This window comes from Jaculus jaculus, chromosome 3, assembly GCF_020740685.1.
Source record: "Jaculus jaculus isolate mJacJac1 chromosome 3, mJacJac1.mat.Y.cur, whole genome shotgun sequence".
NCBI lineage: Eukaryota > Metazoa > Chordata > Mammalia > Rodentia > Dipodidae > Jaculus > Jaculus jaculus.
Genome location: NC_059104.1, coordinates 168962839 through 168982424, shown reverse-complemented (window position 1 = coordinate 168982424; position 19586 = coordinate 168962839). Strand labels below are relative to the sequence as shown.

Sequence of the window (19586 nt, the reverse complement as noted above, 5' to 3'; positions counted from 1 at the left end):
GTGGTGAGCGCTATAATTTTATAAGACAAGATAGTATTTACCCACTTGGAGAAACAATCCTTTTTGCAGCACTAGGAAAGACCTATATTGTGTCTAGGATACTTATTACACAGACATTTTCACTTTGTGAAAATTCATCCAGCTGTTTATGCATTTTTAGGAATAAGTGTTACATAGTGGGTGAGGGAGATGGCTCAGTCAGTAAAGTGCTGGCTTGCAAGTATAGGGACTGGAGTTCAGATCCTAGTACCCACATAAATGCTCTGTGGGCCTGGTAGCTGTCTGTAATTTCTTTTCTTTTCTTTTTTTTTAATTTTTATTAACATTTTCCATGATTATAAAATATATCCCATGGTAATTCCCTCCCTCCCCACCCCCACACTTTCCCATTTGAAATTCCATTCTCCATCATATTACCTCCCCATTACAATCATTGTAATTACATATATACAATATCAACCTATTAAGTATCCTCCCCTCTTCCTTTCTCTACCCTTTATGTCTCCTTTGTAACTTACTGGCCTCTGCTACTAAGTATTTTCATTCTCACGCAGAAGCCCAGTCATCTGTAGCTAGGATCCACATATGAGAGAGAACATGTGGCACTTGGCTTTCTGGGTCTGGGTTACCTCACTTAGTATAATACTTTCCAGGTCCATCCATTTTTCTGCAAATTTCATAACTTCATTTTTCTTTACCGCTGAGTAGAACTCCGTTGTATAAATGTGCCACATCTTCATTATCCACTCATCTGTTGATGGACATCTAGGCTGGTTCCATTTCCCAGCTATTATAAATTGAGCAGCAATAAACATGGTTGAGCACGTACTTCTAAGGAAATGTGATGAGTCTTTTGGATATATGCCTAAGAGTGCTATAGCTGGGTTGTCTGTAATTTCTTATGTAATACTTTTATTTTCTGTGTAATTTTGTTTTCTATTCAGGCCAAGAAGAAGAAAGTAAAAGTAGAAGTGAGGCCCATTAATATGGGGACAGATTACGAATATGGAGTTTTAAATATTCACCTGACAGCATATGATATGACCCTGGCAGAAAGTTATGCCCAGTATGTTCACAAACTCTGCAATAGTCTCTCCATCAAAGTCGAGGAAAGGTAGGACAGATGCCTTTGTACAGGTTGTTCTTGGTGTGGGGTGCATGCGTGTGTGTGTGTTTTATGTGCACATTTGTATACACATGCGTGGCCCCTGTGAGAAAGCCAGAGGAAGACATTGGGTAACCACTGTCACTCTGTTGCCTATTTCCCTGGATAGAGTTTCTGACGAACTCCAGAGCTAACTCTTTCTTGGTTAGATTAGTTCACCAGGGAGCTGAAACCATCCTCTTGTCTCCACCCCATTCAGCACCAGCTTTACAGGCATGCATAGTCGTGCCCAGCTTTTTTTTTTTTTTTGTATTTCAAGGTAATGTCTCCCTCTGGCCCAGGCTGACCTGGAATTCACTATGTAATTTCAGGGTGGCCTTGAACTCATGGTGATTCTCCTACTTCTGCCTCCCAAGTACTGGGATGAAAGGCGTGCCTGTCTGTATGCCCAGCTTTTTATGTGAATCCAAGAGAATCAAATTCAGATCCTGGGCTGGGGAGTTGGCTCAGAGGTGAAAAGCCCTTGCTTGCAAAGCCTGCTGGTTCCATTTCCCAGTACCCACCCAAAGCCTGGTGCATAAAGTGGTGTATGCATCTGGAGTTTGCAACGGATAGTGGCCCTGGCATACCCATACTCTTCCTCTCTCTCTTTTTCTTTCTCTCTCTTTTGGCCTGTGTCTCTCAAATAAATAAGTAAAGTATCAAAAAATTGCAATGATCATGTGATTGTTGGGTCAACTGCTAAATTTATTATATGTTTGAATTTATAGGAAACTGCGAAACTCTTCTAAAATGGCTGTACCCTTGTTCTTCTCGCCAGCAGTGTATGAGCTCCACATGGTGCTGCTTCTCAAACTTATCCATTTATTTATTATTATTATTATTATTTGGTTAGTTTGTTTTTGGTTTTTGCAAGGTAGAGTCTCACTGTAGCTCAGGCTGACCTGGAATTCACTATGTAGTCTCAGGCTGTCCTTGAACTCACAGTGATCCTCCTATCTCTGCCTACCGAGTGCTGGGATTAAAGGTGTGCTCCACCACACCCGGCTCTGTTTGTTTTTTATTCAAAGTAGTGTCCAGTCTATACCTGGAACTCAGAGTGATCTTCCTAATGCTGCCTCCCAAGTACTAGGATTAAAGACATGAGCCACCATGCCCAGCTTCAAATTTATTTATTATTTATTGCAAGGAGTGGGAGAGAGAAAGGGAGAATATGGGCATGCCAGGGCCTCCAGTTGTTGCAAATGAATTCCATATGCATGTGCTACTGTGCATTTGGTTTTATGTGGGTTCTGGGGAATTGAACTCCAGTCGTTAGGATAGGGTAGAGAGAGAAAGAAAGAGAAACAGAGAGAGAAAGAGAGAAGCACACCAGAGCCTTTGCCACTGCAAATGAACTCCAGATATATGCACCACTTTGTACATCTGGCTTTACATTGACATTGGGAAACTGAACCTGGGTCAGCAGGCTTTGTAATTAAACACCTTTAACTGCCTAACCATCTTCCTAGCTCTCATATTTATTTAAATTATTTTTTTTAAATGAACTTATTTAAAAATGGTAAATAGCAGCTGAAGTATGTTGCCCTTATGGCAAGGTAGTAAGTACATGCATATGCAAAAACATCATGCTAGCCAAGCAAGGTGGTACATGTCTTTAATCACAGCACTTGGGAGAGTGGGCCTAAGGATCCACGTTCAACTCTCCAGAACCCACATAAGCCAGATGCACACGATAGCCTATACTTCTGAAGTTCATTTAAAGTGGCTAGAGGCCTTGATGCACCCATTACCCATTCCCTCTATATGTAAATAAATACATTTTTTAAAAAATTGGTTCAAAGCTGGGCATGGTGGCTCATGCCTTTAGTCCCTATATTCAGGAGGCTGGGGTAGGAGGATCGCTGTGAATGCGAGGCCAGGCTGATACAATATAGTGAATTCCAGGTCAGCCTGGGCTAGAATGAGACCCTACCTCAAAAAAAAAAAAAAAAATAGTTCAAGCCAGGCATGGTGGCACACGCCTTTAATCCTAGCACTCTGGAGGCAGAGGTAGGAGGATCACTGTGAGTTCAAGGCCACCCTAAGCTTACATAGTGAGTTCCAGATCAGCCTGAGCTAGAGTGAAACCCTACCTCAAAAAACAAAATGAAAAATTGGCTCAAGTTTGTGTTATAGTGACTGGCACATGTATCTTGTCAGATGAATGTTTGTTCATTATCACCTTATCTATGGAACACACCTGGAATGACAGGTGACCATTCGATCTCTGTGATCAAATTACTTGCATTCAAATTCTAGCTATATAGCAGGCGTGGTGGCACACGCCTTTAATCCCAGCACTCAGGAGGCAGAGGTAGGAGGATCGCCATGAGTTTGAGGCCATCCTGAGACTACATAGTGAATTCCAGGTCAGCCTGGGCTAGAGTGAGACCCTACATTGAAAACAAATAAACAAACAAAATCTAGCTATATCAGTTATTAGCAGCATAACTTTGGGAAAATTTGAACTTGTTTCTTTATCTGTTTAATGAGGGTGATAACTTGTTTCCTTGAGTTCTGAAAATTTGGTATCATAGTACACAACTGTATTTGGCACACTTTAAACTCTCTAAACAGTGCATTGTTACTAATGAAGACTTTTGTTCTGCCAGCAAGGACTAGAGATAGCATTTTAGAGGTTAGCTGACAAGAGGCATTGAAAGTTATTCTCAGAATATTACCATCATACCTAGTGGGTCTGTTCCCTGGAATACTCTTTTAAATTTTCAGAGGGACTCTTTTTTGTTTTATTTTATTTTATTTATTTATTTGAGACCGACAAACAGAGAGAAAGAGAAAGAGGCAGAGAGCGAAAATGGGTGCACCAGGGCCTCCAGCCACTGCAAACGAACTTCAGATGCATGTGCCACCTTGTGCATCTGGCTTACATGGGTACTGGGGAATGGAGCCTCGAACTGGTGTCCTTAGGCAGCACAAGCAAGCACTTAACTGCTAACTGCAGCCTGATTTCATTTTTTTAAATAGGTGCTGCTTTAAAAAGAAAAAACTCTACCATATCAGATATGGTGGCATAATCTTTAATCCCAGCACGCTGGAGGCTGAGAGGTAGGAGGATGCTAGCCTGGGCTACAGAGTGAATTCCAAGTCAGCCTGGGCAAGAGTAAGACTCTGCCTCAATAAACTAAGCCCCCAAAATAAATACATAAACACAAAATTAAAACCAAGCAGAGGTAGAGGTAGGAGGTTTGCTATGAGTTCAAGACCACCCTGAGACTACATAGTGAATTCCAGGTCAGCCTGAACTAGAGTGAGACCCTACCTCAAAAAAAAAAAAAAAGCAGCAGCTAGTGGTTGTGGCTATTCTGGAGGATGAGGCAGGAATATTTCTTTTTAATTTTTTAAAATTTTATTTATTTATTGAGAAAGAAGCAGAATGAGTGAGTATGTATGTGCCAGGGCCTCCTGCCACTATAAATGAACTACAGATGCATGTACCACTTTGTGCAACTGGCTTTATGTGAATACTGGGGAATCAAACCCAGGCTGTCAAGCTTTGCAAACAAGTGCCTTTAACCACTGAGCCATCTCTCTACCCTGGAAAATTTCTTGAGTTTAGGAGTTCAACACTAGCCTGAACAATATAGAATGATCTCCTGCCCCCTCCAATCTTAATTAAAAACAAACAAACAAAAACTTAATCTGACCTGGAGATGTGGTACAAATCTATAATCTCAGCACTTATGAGGTAAGGCAGAAGGATAAGGAGTTCAAAGTCAGCCTCTACTACAAAGTGAGTTCAAGGCTAGTCTGGGTTACATGAAACCCTTCTAAAATAACAAAACAACAAATGAACCAAACAAAAAGCCTCACCTGTAAAAATCCCTGGCTATACTTGAATGACTATGAAAAGCAGTAAGATTTGTTGAACGTGTCAGCCAGGCCCTAAGAAAAGCAAAGTACTTGTATTGTACACTTTCTCACCAAAGCACTCAGGAGCCAGATTTTCTGGGCATTTCTCTTACTCTAATGCACTCTTCTTATTCTTTTTTTTTTTTTTTTTTTTTTAAGTTTTTCAAGGTAGGGTTTCACTGTAGCCCAGGCTGGCCTGGAATTCACTATGGAGTCTCAGGGTGGCCTCAAACTCATGGCGGTCCTCCTACCTCTGCCTCCCCAGTGCTGGGATTAAAGGCGTGTGCCACCATGCCCGGTGCACTCTTCTTATTCTTATTGTGTAATATTAGACAGTTTAATTAAACTCTTTGTTTCCTCATCTATAGAATAGAATTAATAAAGTATCCACCCAAAAATCCTCCAGTGAAAATTAAGGGAGTTTATATCTTTATTTTTTTAGGGTTTTTAATTTTTTTAATTTTAATTTTTTTTTTATTTTTTTGAGGTAGTGTCTTACTCTAGCCTAGGTTGACCTAGAATTCACTATTTAGTCTCAGAGTGGCCTCAAACACACAGCAGTCCTTCTACCTCTGCCTCCTGAGTGCTGGGATTAAAGGCGTGTGCCACCATGCTTGGCTTAATATACTTAAAGTGCTGAGAGATAGGCCCATTTCTTAATGTGCTTATTAGAGCAGTAGGCTCTTTTGAATAATAGGGGACTTATTCCCTTCGCCTTCCTTTTTTTCTTTCTTTCTTTTTGAAATAGGGCCTCTACACACACATACACACACACACACACACACACATACATGCAAGAAATTTAATTGATAATTTACATGAGAGTTTGTCTGGAGGCCATTCTAAGAAAGTCAGCAGTACCTACAATGGCAGGGAGGCTGAAAAGTTCCTCAAAGAGACTCCAAAGGGAAAATGAGACAGTTTGATAAAAAATAAAACAGGTGTGGTGGCGCATGCCTTTAATCCCAACACTCGGGAGGCAGAGGTAGGAGGATTTCCATGAGTTCGAGGCCACCCTGAGACTTCATAATGAATTCTAGGTCAGCCTGAGCTAGATAAAGACCCTACCTCAAAAAACTAAATAATGGGCTCCGCCGGGGTCAGTGAAGGATCCAAGATGGCTGGGCACAAGCTTGCTCTAAAAGCTATTGATTGGGTAGCTTTTGGGGAAATCATACCCCGAAACCAAAAGGCTCTTGCCAACTTCCTGAAGTCCTGGAATGAGACCCTCAGCACCAGGTTGGCTGTCCTGCCTGAGAACCCACCAGCAATTGACTGGGCTTACTACAAGGCCAAAGTGGCCAAGGCAGGCTTGGTGGATGATTTTGAAAAGAAGTGTAACGCCCTGAAGGTTCCTGTGCCTGAGGATAAATACTCTGCCCAGGTGGATGCTGAAGAAAAGGAAGATAGGAAGCACTGTGCTGAGTTTGTGTCTCAGTCAAAGATCAGGATCCAGGAACTGGAGGCCCAGCTGGAGAAAATGAAGAACATAGTTCCCTTTGATCAGATGACCATCGAGGATTTGAATGAAGCCTTTCCAGAAACCAAATTAGACAAGAAGAAATATCACTATTGCCCTCACCAGCCAATTGAGGACTTACAAGTTTTGAGTCCCGTGGGACACTCTGCTCTGACCCTTACAATACAAATTCTGGACATTAAAAATAAAGAAGGATTATATATAACAAAAAAACTAACTAAATAAATAGATAGATAAATAAATAAATAACTAGGGCTGGAGAGGTGGCTTAGTGGTTAAGGTACTTGCCTATGAAGCCTCAGAACCTATGTTCAACTCTCTAGATCCCATGTAAGCCATACACACAAAGGTGAGGCAAGCATAAGGTTGCCAACGCCCACTATGTGGCGCATGCATCTGGAGTTTGATTGCAGTGGCTGGAGGTGCTGGTGCACCAGTTCTTTCATATAAAAATAAAAATAGAATAGATAATGGGTGAGCAAAATGTGGTGGTGCACACCTGTAATCCCAACACTTGGGAAGTAGGGGGAGGATGAATAGGAGTTCAAGGCCTGCCTTGGCTACATAGAGAGTTGGAGGCCAGGATACTGGGCAAATGCCTAAGCAGTTATGGCATTTGCCTGTGAAGCCTAAGGACCCAGGTTCAATTCCCCAGGACCCACGTAAGCCAGATACACAAGGGGCACATGTGTCTAGAGTTTGTATGCAGTGGCTAGAGGCCCTGGCGTGCCCATTCTCTCTTTCTCTCTGTCTCTTTCTCTCTCTCATACATAAATAAATAAAATATTTTTTAGGCTGGGCGTGGTGGCACACGCCTTTAATCCAGCACTTGGGAGGCAGAGGTAGGATCGCATGAGTTCAAGGCCACCCTGAGACTACAGAGTGAATTCCAGGTCAGCCTGAACTAGAATGAGACCCTTTCTCGAAAAACAAAAACAAAAATATTATATATTATATATTATGTTATATGCTGCGCAGCTGGCATTTGTGCGGATGTGGGGAATGTACTCAGGCCCTCATGCTTGCAGGCAGGCACTGCACTCACTGAACCGTCTCCTCAGCCCCCAAGTGCACTTTGTGTCTTGATAACTCACTCCCTCACCCACGAAGCCACCGCTGCGCCCTCCTTTCTCCCTCTTGATCCCATCATATAGAGCACGCTTTGTTGGCCCTTTCCCTTAACTGGAGTGCAGCTATTTGTGTACAGGCCTAGTCTCTGTGAAATACTTCTAGTGAACTCCTTGAAGGCATAGACTGTATTTGACCCTAGAATGGCTAGGACAGAAGAGGCTATTAATAAATGTCATTTTGAATGAATAGATAAGCAAATCAGTGAAATCTTACAAAATAAGCTTTGAAGTATAAATTTCATGATTTAGTGGCACAAGTGGGCAATGCCCATATCAGTCAGCTTGCTTTATCTGTAGAATGTCAAAAAAAAAAAAGTTTAAAAAGCATTTTAGAGTGCTTTTTTACTTATCTGAAAAGTTTTACATAATTATTTTATTTAACCTTCCAAAAAGGGTCTATGATTATGTCCCCACTATTTAAAAAAAATCGGGGGCTGGAGGGATGGCTTAGCAGTCAAGGTGCTTGCCTGAAAAATCTAAGGAGCTAGGTTTGATTCCTCAGGACCCACGTAAGCCAAATGCACATGGTGGCACATGTGTTCAGAGTTCATTTACAGTGGCTGGAGGCCCTGGCATGCCCATTCATTCTCTCTATCTGCCTCTTTCTCTCACTCTCAAATAAATAATTTAAAAATAAATTAATTAAATTAAATTAAAAAAATTATATAGAGAGAGACAAAGGGAGAGAAAATTGGCATGCCAGGGCCTCAGCCACTCCAATCAAACGCCAAACACTTGTGCCACCTAGTGGGTATGTGCGACCTTGTGCATTCCTCACCTTTGTGCATCTGGCTTACCTGGGATCTGGAGAGTCAAACATGGGTCCTTAGACTTTGCAGACAAGCACCTTAACCATTAAGCCATCTCTCTAGCCCTTAAATATTTTTTTTTAATTTTTACTTATTTACTTACTTGAGAGAGAGAGAGAGAGAGCAAGAGAGAGAAACAGAGAGAATGGGCATGCCAAGGCCTTCAGCTGCTGCAAACGGGCTCCAGATGCATGCTCCACTTTGTGCATCTGGCTTACATGGGTCCTGGGGACTCAAACCTGGGTCCTTTGGCTTTGCAGGACAGTGTCTTAACTGCTAAGCCATTTATCCAGCCGTGTCTCCACTTTTATTATTATTATTATTATTGCTATTATTTTATTTATTTATTTTATTATCATCTTCCATGATTATAAAAAAAGATACCCCATGGTTATACCTTTCCTCCCCTGTCTCCACTTTAAAAAAAAAAAGAAAATTTTATTTTAGGGGGCTGGAGAGATGGCTTAACTGTTAAGGCACTGGCCTGCAAAGCTAAAGGATCCCAGTTAGATTCTCTAGAACCCACATAAGCCAGTTGAACAAGGGGGCGCATGCATCTGGAGTCCATTTGCAGTGGCTGAAGACACTAGCATGCCCGTTTTCTCTCTCTCACTCTCTCTGTCTCTTTATCTATCTGTCTATCTTTCTCTCTCTCAAATAAATAGATAAATAAATATTTTATTTTAGCCAGGCATGGTGGTGCACACCTTTAATTCCAGCACTCGGGAGTCAGAGGTAGAAGGATCACCGTGAGTTTGAGGCCACCATGAAATTATATAGTGAATTCCAGGCCAGCCTGAGCTAGCGTGAGACCCTACCTCAGGAAAACAAAACAAAACAATTTACTTATTAGAGAAAAAAGGAGGCAGAGAAAGCAAAAGAGAGGGAAAGAATGGGTATGACAGGGCCTCTAGCCACTGCAGACAAACTCCAGATGCATGTGCCATCTTCTGCATCTGGTTTATGTGGGTACTGGGGAATTGAACCTGTGTCTTAGGCTTAGCAGGAAGTGACTTAGCCACTAAGCCATCTCCCCAGGCCCTCCCCCCACTTTTTATTTTATTATTATTATTTTTTTAGAGGTCAGATCTCACTCTACCCCAGGCTGACCTGGAATTTACTATATAATTTCAAGGTGGCCTCAAACTCACAACAATCCTCCTACCTCTATCTCCTGGTGCTAGAATTAAAGGCATGTGCCACCATACCCAGCCCTGCTTTTGAATATATATACAGGAGTTTATAACCATGTTTGAATTGCATGAGAGGAGAGATTGTGCTGGAAAGTGGGAGGGGATATTGTTTGGAGAAGCTACCTGAAGGAGTTTGCACTACCCAGGTGTTACTGACTTTGGGTAATGGTGGGTGCGATATAACAGTTAAATTGTCCATGTAACCTTATTTAACCATTGCAACAACTCTGTGAGCAAAGAAGTATTATTCTCATTTTGTTACTGAAGAAACTGAGGCATTGAGGGCTGAAGTAATCTGCCCATGTTCAAGTAGGTAGTAATTGGCAAGAGCCAGTGTTTAAGCCCAGGACCACCCTGTTTCTGTTCTGTTTTCTGTCACAAGGGACTTCCTTTGGCAGAGGTTAGTCGGTAGTCTGTGATGACACTTAGTGAGGCATGAAAACTCGGGAGTCCCATTGCCATTATTACCGTTTTGTTTATCTTTACTTGGGTGAACTTTTTAGTAAGATGAATGCAGTACTATACTATTTCTGTGTAGCAACTAGTTCAGTCCCAACTCCTCGCCACCCTTGATCCTCACAGTGTGTAACTGGAGAGCCAAGATTGTATTTTCTTTTGTACAGGAAGAAACTGAGGCCCCGAGGGGAGAGTTGCTACCTAAGTATTACTAATAAATGGCAAACTCCAAGTCCACTGTTCTTTTCACTGTAGCATGCTGATATGCTGATAGTAAGTTTAGACTTTGCCACAGTGATTCTCGACCCAAGTGACTGAGATAATTTTGTCACTACTGGATTTAGTGGGTGGAGGCAGCTCCCACAACAACAATCTGGTCCACAATATGGGCAGCGGCAAAGTTAAGAAAACTGTTCCATCCAGGTGTGGTGGCGGACGCCTTTAATCCCACTCGGGAATTCTAGGTCAGCCTGGGCTAGAGTGAGACCCTACCTCAAGAAAAAAAAAAAAAAAAAAGAGGCAGAGGTAGGAGGATCACCATGAGTTCAAGACCAGCCTAAAACTACAAAGTGAATGCCAGCTCAGCCTGGGCTACAGTGAGTAGAGTGAGATACTACCTTGAGAAAAAAAAAAAAGAGAGAGAGAAAAAAGAAAGTAGCTGGCATGGTGGCACACCTTTAATCCCAGCACTTGGGAGACAGAAGTAGGAGGATCGCCATGAGTTCAAGGCCATTCTGAGTCTACATAGTGAACTCCAGGTCAGCCTGGGCCAGAGTGAGACCCTCCCTCAGAAAAAAAAAAGAAAGAAAGAAGGAAGGAAGGGAGGGAGGGAGGGAGGGAAAGAAAATTTCAGGACACTGGGTATGTTGCCCTTATTTCCTCAGAACAAGTGAGTACGTCAAGACTCGCCTCCGAAGCAGTAGGCTTTGTCCTTCTAGAACTCTTGCTCAGTAGCAGAAAGTATGTCAGCCACCAGGTTCTATTCAGAGGATTGGATTCAGCATGATTTAGGCTACCAAAAGGCACTAAACAGTCTATTTCTGAAGAAAATTAGAGTTCTGGAGGAGGTAGTGTCTGGTTACTTTCCTCTTGGCTGCAAATGAGCGTCCCCTAGATTCTAGGAGCTCCTGCAGGGGCGAGGGTGGTAGTCATGCAGGGCCCTCATTGAAGTGATGCTGCTTGCTTAAGTGGGTGGATGCTCCAAAGGCTAACTGTTGGGAGGGGAGGGGCGAGGGGATGGATGAGGGGGGGCCTCTTGCAGCTGTAAAGGAACATCAGATACTTACATCCCTTTTTGCGCCTTGCTTACGTGAATTGCTTGGGAGTTGAAGCCAGGCCATCAGGCTTTACAAACAAATGCCTCTAACTCCTGAGCCATCTTACCAGTCTCTCCAACAGCTAACCCTTCTCCCACAGTTTCGCGATGCCCACCAAGACCATGGAGGTGATGCGGCTACAGGACCAAGGCAGAAAGATGGCCGTAGACTCGGTTCTTACTACCCATGAGCGAGTGGTGCAGGTAGACACTCCGAGCCTGCTGGCTTCTCTGGTTCTCCCCTTCGTTTTTCCCCTTTCTGTCTTGCACTTCTATTTCTCTTGTCAGCCTGGTCTTGAATGAACCACCTCTCCTTTAATGCAATTTCATTCATCTCCAGCCTCTCTGTCTGCTTGCAGATAAATAAATAAAAATATTAAATAAGCCAGGCGTGGTGGCACAAGCCTTTAATCCCAGCACTCGGGAGGCAGAGGTAGGAGGATCGCCGTGAATTTGAGGCCATCCTGAGACTCCATAGTGAATTTCAAGTCAGCTGAGCTAAAGCGAGACCCTACCTCCAAAAAAAAAAAGAAGTAAAGTGCTTTGAAATTTTTAGTTCTTTTTAAAAAATATTTTATTATTTATTTATTTATTCATTTGACAGAGAAAGAGAGAGAATGGGCACGCCAGGACCTCCAGCCACTGCTAACTCCACATGTGTGCACCCCTTTGTGCATCTGGCTAACGTGGGTCCTGGGGAATCAAACCTGGGTCCTTTGGCTTTGCAGGCAAATACCTTAATTGCTGAGCTACCCCACCAGCCCAAATTTTTAGTTCTTTAAATATCTGTAGAAAGAAATTATCTTATCTTAGCTCTTTCTTATGACTGAGGTCTATGATAAAGTATTAATTCTGTAGAATGTGGGCGCATTTATTCTTCCCCTGCTTTCCCACGTTCCGCCCTAACACTGACGCGTCCACGTGGTACCGAATGCTGCTTCACTTCCCTGAAAGCTCCGCACTACTGTGGAGCTCCTCCTCCATTGTAGTCTCGCTTTCTTTCAAAACTCCACCAAGATGTTACCCTCCCTGACTGGGCTCATAGGTATTTCTCCTGTGCATCTTACCGTATCCTGCATGCCTTTCTGCACATATCTGGTTCACCTCTAGATTCTCAGGACAAGGCCTGACACCAGTCAATACCTGGTCTATGTGGGAAGAACTGAGTTGCCTCAGAAAGCCTAGACGTGATTACTTACTGGCCCAGTTAGGACATTCTCTGCCTACAGGAACAAGCCTCTGGCAGTGACCATCTTTGCCAGCATGTTAACAAATAGCAAGAGAAATGCTGTGGTGCCAAATTCAGAAAGCAGCTCTGGCTGTCAATCCCGTAGATTACTGGAGCTCAGGCCCTGTTGCCCAGTCACCTGGCTGTCAGCGCCTCCTTACAGCATCTTCTTTCGTTTCGCAGATCAGCGGTTTGAGTGCTACGTTTGCAGAGATTTTCTTGGAAATACTCCAAAGCAATCTTCCTGAAGGCGTCAGCTTGTCAGTGAGGGAGGTAGGTGCTAGTTTGGAAAGAGGCCCCCAGTGGCCTGCTTGTGCTCCAAATGAGCAGAAAGATCCATACTGCTTGGTTTTTCAGACAACAGAGAACTGGGTGTCATTGAGCCCAGACTCAGAAGAGGTGTGTGCTGTAGTACTGGATCATGTTCCTGGAGACTCTGGGCGTTGGGGGTGGAGCTGGATGTACTGCAGGAGCTCACTGCAGCTCGGCATCCTGCTGTTAGGGGTAGACGTGCCACGTGCCAGACTGTCTTCTTCCAGGCAGTTGTGTCGAAAAAAGAACAAGGTTTAAGATCATGTACCATATAATAAATCAGAATTCAAATGGTAAAATGCACTGAAGAGAGAGATTTTCCAGACCTTCAAGATCATTGAATATATCTGGTAAAGAACAGCAGTCAAAAAAAATAGAAATAGAGCCGGGTGTGGTGGCGCAGGCCTTTAATCCCAGCACTCAGGAGGCAGAGGTAGGAGAATCGCTGTGCGTTCGAGGCCACCCTGAGACTACATAGTTAATTCCAGGACAGCCTGAGCTAGAATGAAACCCTACCTCGAAAAACCAAAAAAAAAAAAAAAAAAAAAAGAAAACACCAGTCAAAGGAGGTTTGTCTGGATGTGGAAACTTGCAGAACATTAGCTAAAAAGTGAGTGCATCAAGTCCAGTTGCCATGACAGTCATTCTTATGGCACATGTCCCATCAGATCAAGTGAGGCTGGCACCACTGCTCTATCTAGCACCCTTGTTCTGAGCAAGGCCTGCCACTTATAGAGTGAGAATGTGCTGGCCATACTAACTTAAAATATTCTACTTCCTGTGACTTTTTTTCTATTATTACAGTATAACTTTTACTTGAAAAAAAGAAAGAAACAGCGTCAGGCTGGAGGGATGGCTTAGTGGTTAAGGAGTTTGCTGCACAGCCAAAGGACCCAGGTTCGATTCCCCAGGACACATATTAGCCAGATGCACAAGGGGGGGGGTGTACATGTGTCTGGAGTTCATTTGCAGTGGCTGAAGGCCCTGGCATGCCCATCCTCTCCCCCCACCCCCAACTTCTCTGTCAAATAAATAAATAAAAATTTAAAAAGTGTCTCCAAGCCAGGTGTGATGGAGTATGCCTGTAATCTCAAGACTTGAGAGGCAGAGGCAAGAAGACTGCTATGAGTTTAAGGCCAGCCTGGTCCTTATACCAAGTTTCAGGCCACCAGAGCTGCATAGCAAGACCCTGCCTCATAAAAAGAGATAAAGGGGGCTGGAGAGATGGCACAGTGGTTAAAATGCTTACCTGCAAAGCCTAACAACCCAGGTTCATTTCCCCAGTACCCACATAAAACTCGATGCACAAAGTGGTACATGCATCTAGAATTATTTTTGCAGTGGCTAGAGGCCCTGTTGCACCCATTCTCTCTGTCTCTCTTTACTAAATCTCTCTCTTCTTATAAATAAATTTTTTTTTTTTAATTTGCAAGCAGAGCGAGAGAGATACAAGAGAAGCAGAAAGATAGAGAATGGCACTGAGGGCCTCCAGCCACTGCAAAGGAACTCCAGACACATGTGTCACCTTGTGCATCTGGCTTACATGTGTCCTGGAGAATTGAAACTGGGTCCTTTGGCTTCACAGACAAATGCCTTAATCGCTAAGCCATTTCTCCAGCTCTAAATAAAATTTAGAACATAAACAAAGCACGCTTCCAGGGCTTGTGACTCAGTGGTGCAGTACTTGCCTGGCATGGTGACCCTGGGTTTGACCCCAGCACAGAGACAAACAATAAACCACTGCTGTGATACTTATAGCATCCCTACATTATGTCTGTCTCCTCTTACCACACTAAGTTACTGAAGGCAAAGAGGAAGTCTCATTCAGCCTTGAGTCCCTGGCACTCAATTCAAAACCTACTACATACTCATTAAGGATTAGCTAAAGCAGTACTGGGTGTGGTGGCACGCACACCTTTGATCCCAGCACTCGGGAGGCAGAGGTAGGAGGATTGCCGTGAGTTCGAGGCCACCTTGAGACTACAGAGTGAATTCCTGGTCAGCCTGGGCCAGAGAGAGAGAGACCCTACCTCAAACAAACAAACAAGCAAAAAAAGAATCTGCTGAATCTAAATGATTCTCTGTACAGCTGTCCAGTGTGCCCTTTTCGAATGTTGTGTGAGCACATGGGCAACTATAAGCTCTGTTTTCTTTTCCTTTTCCCCAGCACTCTGAAGAAGACTTCAAGGGAAGGTTTAAAGCTCGACCAGAACTGGAGGAGTTGTTGGCCAAGTTGAACTAGCTACTGCGGACCCTTTCATGACGCTGAGTCCCACAGAGAAGTGCTTTCTGGATAAGCACAGTGAGGCAGGAAAATGCTTCATCAGGAACACCTCATCTCTTTTGGTGGCTGTGCCTGCCTGTTGCCACTTACCTTGAGATAACAAGGTTTTCTCCATCTAATAAATACCTATTACTGTTGTTGCTGCTGCTCCTGTGTGTGTGTGTGAGACAGAGAGAGAGAGAGAAACAGGGACAGACAGACAGAAGGGGTTATTCTGTGGGGTGTCTTTAACGAAGGAATTCTGTTTTCTCTTTGTCTGAAACATATTCTCAGTCTATATTTTTTCTAAGCACGAATCTTTTTTTGCTTGTTTGTTTTGTTTGGTCGGTTGATTTTTTGAGGTAGGGTCTCGCACTAGCCCAGGCTGACCTGGAATTCACTATGTAGTGTCAGGGTGGCCTTGAACTCATGCAAATACTCCTTCCTCTGCTTCCCAGCTGCCTCAGGTGTTGGGATTAAAGGTATATGCCACTATCCCAGCCCAAGAAAGATTCTTTAGCCACTGAGCAATCTCCCCAGCATTTCTATATTGTTTCCAATTAAAGTTCATCTTTTAAAGCAATCTAGATGAATTCATCTTTGAAAGTAAGGTGGCATGGAGTCTTGTGAAATAGGGATCACAGCATAAGTAAACCCTTTTCTATTGTTTAACATCATACCCAAGACTAGATTTTTTTTAGTTTATTTTTATTTATTGATTTGAGAGTGACAGACAGAGAGAGAAAGAGGGAGGGAGAGAGAGAGAAAGGGAGAGAGAGGGAGGAGAGTGGTTGTGCTAGGGCTTCTAGCCACTGCAAATGAACTCCAGACGCGTGCATCCCCTTGTGCATCTGGCGCACATGGGTCCTGGGGAATTGAGCCTCGAACTGGGGTCCTTAGGCTTCACAGGCAAGTGCTTAACCGCTAAGCCATCTCTCCAGTCCAGACTAGATTTTTTTTTAATTTTTATTTATTTATTTATTTTGGTTTTTCAAGGTAGGGTCTCACTGTAGCCCAGGCTGACCTCAAATTCATTCTGTATTCTCAGGGTGACTTGGAATTCACTATGTAGTCTTAGGTTGGCCTCAAACTCACAGAGATCCTCCTACCTCTGCCTCCCGAGTGCTGGGATTAAAGGCATGTGCCACCATGCCTGGCTAGACCAGATTCTTTTATTTATTTATTTGAGAGAGAGAGATAATGAGTGTGCCAGTGCCTCCCACCACTGCAAACAAACTCCAGATGCATGCGCCCCCTTGTGCATCTGGCTTACGTGGGTCCTGGGGAATTGAACAGGGATCCTTGGGCTTTTGCAGACAAGCACTTAACAGCTAAGCCATCGCTCCAGCCCTAGACCAGATTCTTTATAAGAAATTTGGCCACGTTTGGTTGGGCACATTTAGGTACATAGTGAATTCAAGGCTCACTTGGGCTACATGAGACTCTTTGAAGAAAGAAGTAAGGCAGCTGGGCATGGTTGTGCACGCCTTAAATCCCAGCACTCGGGAAGCAGAGGTAGGAGGAATTCTGTGAGTTTGAGGCCAACCTAAGACTACATAGTGAATTCCAAGTCAGCCTGGGCTAGAGTGAGACCCTATCTCAAAAAAAGCAAATAAACAAACAAACAAAAAAGAAGTAAGGCAATGTAAATAAGAAGCAGCTTTTTGAACCAGCCTATTAAAGTAAAATCCACATGCCATTAAATGAGCCATTTTAGGCCAGGTATGGTGGCACACACCTTTAATTCCAGCACTCCAGAGGCTGAGGTCAGAGGTGTTCTATGAGTTTGAAGCCAGTCTGGAGCTACAGAGTGAGTTCCAGGTCAGCCTGAGGTAGAGTGAGACCCTGCCTCAAACAAACAAAACAAAAAGCGCTTTAATCCCCGCACTTGGCAAGCAGAGGTAGGAGGATTGCTATGCGTACAAGGCCAGCCTAAGATGACAGAGGGAGTTTCAGGTCAGCCTGGGCTAGAGTGAAACCCTACCTCAAAAAAAAAAAAAAAAAAAAAAAAAAAAAAGCTGGGCATGGTGGCACACACCTTTAATCCCAGCACTCGGGAGACAGAGGTAGGAGGATATCAGTGAGTTCAAGCCCAGCTTGAGCTAGAGTAAAAGCCTACCTCTAGAAACCAAAAAAAATAAACACATAAGCCAGATGCACATGGTGGCACATGCGTCAGGAGTTCCATTTGCAGGGGCTAGAGGCCCTGGCGTGCCCATTCTCACTCTCTCTTGTTTTTCTCAAATAAATAAATAAAAGTAAATCTTAAAAAAAATGAGGGCTGGAGAGATGGCTTAATGGTTAAGGTACTTGCATCCAAATCCAAAGGATCCCTGTTTGACTCTCCAGGACCCATGTAAGCCAGATGCACAAAGTGGAACATGCATCTGGAGTTCATTTGCAGTGGCTGGAGGCCCTGTTGCACTCATTCTCTCACTCGCTCTCTGCATGCAAATAAACAATTTAAAAAAAATGAAAAAATATTAGTCGGTTTGTTTGTTTGTTTGTTTTGTTTTTCAAGGTAGGGTTTCACTCTAGCTCAGGCTGACCTGGAATTCACTATGTAGTCTCAGGGTAGCCTTGAACTCATGGTTATCCTACCTCTGCCTCCTGAGTGCTGGGATTAAAGACATGCGCCACCGCCCGCTGAATCAGCCATTTTTTAAAAAGAATAGTATAGGGTCACTTAGTCCATTTGCAATGTTTTATAACCACCACCTCTTGCCTAGTTCAGAGCCTCATCCTGTCTTTTAATAAAGGTCTATTGGAACAGAGCCATGCTTATTCACTCAGTATTGTTTCTGGCTGCTTTAGTGCTGTGACGGCAGAGTTGAGAAGTTGCAACAGAGTCCACGAAGCTAAAACTCTCACTGTCTGGTCTTGTAGAAAGTTTGTCAAATCCTCGTCTAAACCACTGGTTCTCACTGTGTCTATCAGAATCACTGGAACTTTTTTTTTTTTTTTTTCAAGGTAGGGTCTCACTCTAGCCCAGGCTGACCTGGAATTCACTATGGAGTCTCAGGGTGGCCTCGAACTCATGGCAATCCTCCTACCTCTGCCTTCCGAGTGCTGGGATTAAAGCTATGCACCACCATGCCCAGTTCTTTTATTTATTTGACAGAGAGAGAAAGAGGCAGAGAGAAAAAGAATGGGCGTGCCAGAGCCTCCACTGCAAACGAAATCTAGACACATGGTCCCCCTTGTGCATGTGACTTAGGTGGGTCCTGGGGAATCAAACCCTGGGTCCTTTGGCTTTACAGGCAAATGCCTTAACCACTAAGCCATCTCTCTAGTCCAGTATTCTTGGTTTTACATGTATTTCTCTGAAACTCATCAGTTTCAAACACAAAAGGAAATTCACATTTTCTTCCAAAGTGAAACAGAAGGAGCTGAGTGAGCGTGGTGTGCTCCTAGCCCTCTGGAGGCAGAAACAGGAGGATCTTTGCAAGTTCAAGGACAGCCTGGTCGACATAGCAAGTTCCTCATCTGCCAAGGATATATACTGAGACCTTGCCTCAAAAATAAAGAAGGGGGCTGGAGAGATGCCTTAGCAATTAAGGCATTTGCCTAAAAAGCCAAAGGACCTTGGTTCAATTCCCCAGGACCCAAAAAAGCCAGATGCACAAGATGATGCACGCATGTGGAGTTCGTTTGTAGTGACTAGAGGGCCTGGCATGCCTGTTCTCTGTATCTGCTTCTTTCTCTCAACTAAACAAATAAAATGCCTTAATCCCAGTACTCAGAAGGGCACTGTGAATTCAAGGCCAGCCTGAGACTACATAGTGAATTCCAGGCCAACCTGGCCTAGAGTGAGAGCCTATCTTGGAAAAAAGAAAGAAAAGAATAAGAAAATTATGAAAGGTAGGTTATCAAGATAAGAAGGAGGTGCTCTTCAGTAAACTGCTTCTCTGAATTCAAATGGAAGGGTTAGCAGGTCAGGACTTCACAAATAAACTTCACTATTAATACAGGTAGACTTTTCCAGTGAGGACTGATATATTTGTTGTAGAACTGCTTGCTGCTAAGTCCTTTAGGGAAAATAATTAACAGTATCCAACTAAAAAGTGTGAGGCTGGGGATATATAAAGATAAGATTGAAATGTGAATAAACTCACACACACGCACAGCATATGGGTGATGGATTATGTCCTATGGACTCCATTTCAGAACCTGAAAAGGGGCTGGAGAAATGGCTTAGCAGCTAAGGCACTTGCTTGCAAAGCCAAAGGACCTCAGTTCACTTCCCCAGGACCCACGTAAGCCAGGTGCACAAGGAGGCACATGTGCCTGGAGTTTGTTTGCAGTGGCTGGAGCCCCTGGCGCGTCCGTTCTCTCTCTCCGCCTCTGCCTCTTTGTCTCTTTCAACTAACTAACTATATATAT

General features: G+C 43.6%; 2 protein-coding genes across 3 annotated transcripts in view; both read left to right on the top strand.

Annotated features, from left to right (window-relative positions):
• Positions 1-15361, top strand: part of Mrpl48 (mitochondrial ribosomal protein L48) — a 58730-nt gene extending 43369 nt beyond the window's left edge. For both annotated transcript variants that reach the window (XM_045145489.1, XM_045145490.1), the window contains exons 5-8: positions 945-1114; positions 11502-11604; positions 12812-12901; positions 15108-15361. In XM_045145489.1, coding sequence (XP_045001424.1) covers positions 945-1114; positions 11502-11604; positions 12812-12901; positions 15108-15182 — 438 coding nt within the window. In that variant the 3' untranslated portion in view covers positions 15183-15361. The remainder of the gene's footprint in view (positions 1-944; positions 1115-11501; positions 11605-12811; positions 12902-15107) is intronic.
• On the top strand, positions 6133-6680 carry LOC101616921 (ATP synthase subunit d, mitochondrial; the record flags this gene model as incomplete). Its single annotated transcript, XM_012948290.2, has 1 exon — positions 6133-6680. A coding segment is annotated over exon 1 (546 nt), but the record flags the coding sequence as incomplete, so codon positions are not given.
• Positions 15362-19586: the final 4225 nt, after the last annotated feature.